This window comes from Podospora anserina, chromosome 1 (assembly GCF_000226545.1).
Source record: "Podospora anserina S mat+ genomic DNA chromosome 1, supercontig 3".
Classification (NCBI taxonomy): domain Eukaryota; kingdom Fungi; phylum Ascomycota; class Sordariomycetes; order Sordariales; family Podosporaceae; genus Podospora; species Podospora anserina.
Window position 1 is genome coordinate 38,499 of NW_001914845.1, and position 5,087 is coordinate 43,585.

The 5,087-nt window shown below is 52.1% G+C and overlaps 2 protein-coding genes across 2 annotated transcripts; one reads left to right on the plus strand and one right to left on the minus strand.

Moving 5' to 3' along the window:
- Positions 1-2,117: 2,117 nt before the first annotated feature.
- PODANS_1_12960 (uncharacterized protein) lies at positions 2,118-3,745 on the minus strand (the record flags this gene model as incomplete). The annotated part of the gene is made up of 4 exons (XM_001904963.1): positions 2,118-2,549; positions 2,626-3,338; positions 3,400-3,510; positions 3,583-3,745. The coding sequence occupies 4 exons, from the start codon at positions 3,743-3,745 to the stop codon at positions 2,118-2,120; spliced, it is 1,419 nt and encodes a 472-aa protein (XP_001904998.1).
- Positions 3,746-4,173: 428 nt separating this feature from the next.
- PODANS_1_12970 (uncharacterized protein) lies at positions 4,174-4,495 on the plus strand (the record flags this gene model as incomplete). Its single annotated transcript, XM_001904964.1, has 2 exons — positions 4,174-4,364; positions 4,426-4,495. 2 exons carry the CDS (start codon positions 4,174-4,176, stop codon positions 4,493-4,495), a joined length of 261 nt encoding a protein of 86 aa, XP_001904999.1.
- Positions 4,496-5,087: the final 592 nt, after the last annotated feature.

Below are 5,087 nucleotides of genomic sequence, written 5' to 3' on the forward strand. Positions count from 1 at the left end.
AGGGGGGGTTATGTACTGACCATTTTGAAGAATTGGCGCTGGCCTGATTTGTTAGTTGAGTGTGGTGTTGTGGGGAGTGGTAGAGAAAGCGATCGCGAAGTTGGCGTCGCTGGTGATGGTGTCGCTGATATATTCAAGATGCGCGCGCACAGCCTGACATGGAAATTCACAGCCTTATGGATGGAGGTTGGTTTTAGAGCAGGCTAGCGCGGTTGTGGCGCTACCGCGCTGTGGCTCGAGCGTCTTCAGCGCGTTTCTTCCAGCTCAACTCTTCCTGCGACCTCATTCCATTCTCATCAGCGGTTGGAGCTTCACATCGACCTCACTGCGGCCTGCCTTCTCGTCACATCTGAAGGCATAGCTTCAGCATCATCTCCCGCGTTTCTTCTTGTTATTCTAATAGTTTTATTTATCATCCAACAACGCGATCAAGATCTCGTTACGATCTGATCAAGCGGTTCTGCTGTCAAGCTGCGCAGCCCTCCTCAGGCGGGCGGTTACCTCTAACCATGCCTCGACTTCATGACCTTCGACAACCGTCACGACTGCCTCGGTCTCTTTCTATTATAACGGCAGATGGATCTCGTTTTTGAGATTGGATCGATTTCACCACAATCTTTCATCTTCAGCCAACAGAGAACATCAAGTGATGTCTACTGACAGCTTTGGTTATTCAAGAGCAAACAACCCTCCTTCACACACATATCCTGCCATGAAGAAACATCAGGGACGAGCTAAACCCGACCTTCCGACTCATCCAGCCCTTACTAGAGGGCTTGGGAGAGCATGAATAATCAAGAACGGATATCTGAGCAGCCTTGCACGAACATCGTTTTCATATGGCACACATCACCTCTTCTCCCTCGCCTCCCTTTCCCTATCGGTTCTCGTTACAAGAAGCCAAGCCGCTATGACGACAATTAGCAATTTCCAGAGGTGCGCCCGGTGTCGACTTTTGAGTTTCTGAAAAGAAGCAATCAGGAGACATGTCAGCGCAGCACCAGTGACGGTCACAAAAGTAGTTTTCAATCGGAGCGGCTCGCAATCGTGCTTGGTTTCAAGGGTTGGTTCAAAGGCGAGGAAATGGGAGAGAGAAGCTTCCACCAAATACCACACTGTTTCAGTTTAACATTCCTTCACTTCGGCCATCGAGCAGCCTGTCTGTGAAGTCACAGGCCGGCATCCATCAGCACCACAGCAACCATCGCCATCTTGTCTATTGGCTCAAGGCAGGCCACACTCTTTCACCGACTCCCATCTTTCCTCCCCCCACACTGGCGATCTCCGGTAACCAGTAGTGTTTTCACACAGGACCCTGTCGTCCTTGCCCCACCTGGATCCGGTGTGTTTTGTTCCACGGCGAAGAAATGACCTGTTGGGCAGAAGATATCGCTGCAAAAGGTGCCATATCGACCCTCACTGGTGGACGTGAACGCCGGTAGCGTAAGCCAGAGACCGGAAGATCCTCTTTTTCACTTGGCTCAAAAAATCCCAAGGGTGTGTTCTGCCCTGGGTAGATGGACTAGGTGGAGGGTGAATGCTTTTCCAATCTCATTCTGTCGACTCTCCTTTCTCAATTTCTTTCTTATTTTCGCAAAGTTAATTTTTGAGAAGAAACAAGGTATCCTTTTTGTACCCCCAAAACCAAAACCAAACCAAACGCATGCCTGGTGATGACCAAAGGTATCCAAAAAGCCAAATTTGCAGGCAGCCGACGCTTTTCCACTGTCTCTCTACCGAGCGTGGATTGTCAGGTTGTCAGTGGGAACAGAAGAGAGCTAATCTGAGGGCATTATTGATATGTTTGGTTTTGTGTGCGTCGTTTCTGAATGTGCAGTTGGTGGATGGCTTGAGGCTCAAGCGAGCTCTGACTCCAGTCTAGATAGCATTATGGTCATGTGCTTGGGTAGGAGTTTCATAACATCAGTTCCAGACATGTTCAGGTTCATTCAATATATTCTCAGACCTAGACTTTGACGCCTTGCCGGTGTATCTTTTTGCATGCTCCAACGAAAACCTAAACAAATCAACCACAATTGTACATAGATAATTTAAATAAAAAAAGGCCTTGTTCTTTTTTTTCAATCACCCACCCATTACATCACTTCCCCCCATATCTAGTTGGTCTTTTTGCTCCCCACCTTCTTACCCGTAGGGGCACTGTACATCCACAAAGCAACAAACACCACCCACCCGCTCACCGTCGCGCCGATGCCCGCAATCCAAGGCCAGGCACCGCTAATGACAAAGCTGCGGGGCCACTCGTCGTGGGCCATGTGTCTGACAGACACAGTGTTCTTCTCCTCGACGTTGGTGAAGAAGGGGCGCTTGTAATTGACCTTGAAGTTGAAGATGCCGTGCTGATCGGGAAGTTTGAACGAGACGGTGTAAGCCGAGGCTTCGGGGGTGGAGTGGGTCTCGTCGAGGGTCAGAGGCAAGCGGTGGAAGGGGGAGAGCATGGAGAACTCGAGCTGGAGGACGTCGTTGGCGGGGAGGGAGAAGGAGGTCCACTTGTCGTAGGCGTATTCCGAGAGGGAGATGGTGTAGGTCTTGCATTATCGCCATTGTTAGTTGATGATAAAAGGTGGGTTACATACGGGCTCACATGGGGGGGTTCGTCCAAACATCATTCTTTACCCTATAGATATAGGGGTTTGACTTGTTAACAGCAGCTACCTCGTTAAGGTGGTGCTCGATCCAGTTCACCCTCAAAACACCCAACTCCTGGAACGTCCAGGCGGAGACACGCTTGGCGAACTCGCGGTTGAAGGTCTTGACGGATTTACCACCTGGGGCGGCGATCTCGGTGACGAACCACTTGTCTTGGAGCATTTCGGCAGAACCGAGAAGGACAAAACGGGCAGAGTTGATCGCTTGGAAAGCGGTGACGAGGGAGAGCTGCTGGCCGGCGGCAAAGAGGTCGGCGACATCGAGGACGTCGGCTTGCTCCTTGGGGTTGTAGGAGTAGGCGGTCTTGGGGGCGCGGAGGATGGGGGTCAGATGCTCGCGGGGGCCGAGGACAGCGCCAACGCCGTGGGGGAAGGCGAGGAGGGCGTCTTTGGGGGCGCCGGCGGAGAAGAGGGGGGAGATATCACTGCGCACTGGGACGGGTGGGGGGAGGGCGAGAACATCGTGGGTTTCGGCGCCGGAGAGGGTATCGTAGGAGAAGTGGTCCACCACGAGGCCGGTGCGTTCGGTGGGGAGGGTGATGTCGAGCTCGGCGAGGAGGGAGACGAGGGTGTTGGGGGTTGTAGTCTCGGAGGAGAGGGTGTGGAGGATGTTGCCCTTGGCGTTGAGGAAGTTGACGAGAATTTGGGGCGTCAGGTTGGGGCCGAGTCCTAAAAGCGCATGGTGTCAGTAATGGGGTATGTTTGGAGAGGAAACAAGAGAATAGTATACCCTTTGTCTTGGTCGGGAAGAAGATGACATGATCGTAAGCTCGTTCGCCGAGGTGGAAGAGGACGAGGGACTCGCTCTTGGGGGTCTCATATGTGATTTGGAATCCTCTGCCTGTAATTCACAACCAATTGATCAGCATTCCAGCTCCCTATCCCATTCCCAGTCCATCCTCTGCAAACATACCCTCTAAATCGCCCAAAAACTTGCTATAATTCTCCTTCTCGCCCACTTCATCAAACACAGCCAGCAACCTGTTGCCGGAGGTGCTAACAGCCGACACAAGCGCAGCCCCCCAGCATAGCAGGAAAGCAAATAACGAAAGGAGCAGCGATGTTGACCGTAACATCTTGGGCGATCGATCCGTCTGTTGTATAGTTGTCGAAGTTGATGCCACGGGCGCGCGCAGCAACAGCAGCAGCTTTAGGTACCACAGCTAATAATCACCAATTCAGCATACGTAGCCTTGCCAAGACCACAACTTCTACCCCCCTTGCCCCGTTGATGCCAGACCCACCTTTAAACATTTGAGACTGCGGGGCCCCTGCTCTTGCTCAGTGCTCTGTAAGAATTACCCGCAGTTTCACCGGCCAGCAACCTATCGCAATCAAGTCAATTGAAGCTCCCACCACCCCAGCCCAAGTAGCTTCGAAAGCTCCCCCCCCCCCCAGGTCAGGTCGAGCCCAAACCACCACAGTATGTTCATGCCACCACAACCTATACAAACACCCGCAATTGGCTAACCAAGGGCGAAGCAGAGGAAAGAAACAAACAAAAATGTCCGGCGCAACCCCCCGCTTCTGGGCCACCCCCCTCAAATACTGCCGCTGGGCCGCCCGCGAGCGCCCTTCCCTCTTCTGGTCCTGCGTCATCGCCGGCTTCGGCCCTCTGCACCTCATCGTCGTCCCTCCTGTCCGCCGCGCCCTGGGCGACTATGACGCGCCTCAGATCCCCATGACTTACCCCGGTATATACTCTTGCACAACAATAGACATTGGGTCCTGTGCTAATCAGTGTCTGTGATAATAGTGCCAACTACGCCGAGGAAGAAGTTGACGGAATACGGGGACGAGACGGAGTAATGGGACGAGACGAATGAACCGAGAAGGAAACATCAGGGAAGCTGAGGGATGGGAGGTAGAAGAGGGGATTGAACATTGGAACCGAAAAACCGATACGACATGATGGGCGTACATGAGGCCCAGGCCGAGAGAGGGAAGCAATGGAGACAGACAGAAAGAGTGGAAAAGAGAAGCTGTATCAATTGTACATATTGGCGTTTATAAACGGGCAGAGAGGGTGGTCTAATACGAATAGACGTGTTTTCAAAGACATGAGGTCATAAAACCGGTAAACCAAAAGCCATATTGCAGAACGGGTAAGAAATTAAAGGTTTTCTTTTTTTTCCCCGCAGGACACATCCAAATATCTATCAACTCTAATTCAGACACTTCGCTGGAAATGTGATAATAATGGTGATGGCATGAGTGACCACCCACTCCTTGGCGCTAAACCAACCCCCCCCCTCACCCTGTCTTCTCTCCTTTCTGACCATCTTCCCGTGGCCTTTATTTTATGGTGATTGTCCGCTTGTGCCGATCAAACCCAGCCCTGTCTCACCTCTCTCGTTGGACCAGATTCCATTCATACTATCACCACCGTTAGCTTATCATCAACATCAGGGGGGGGGG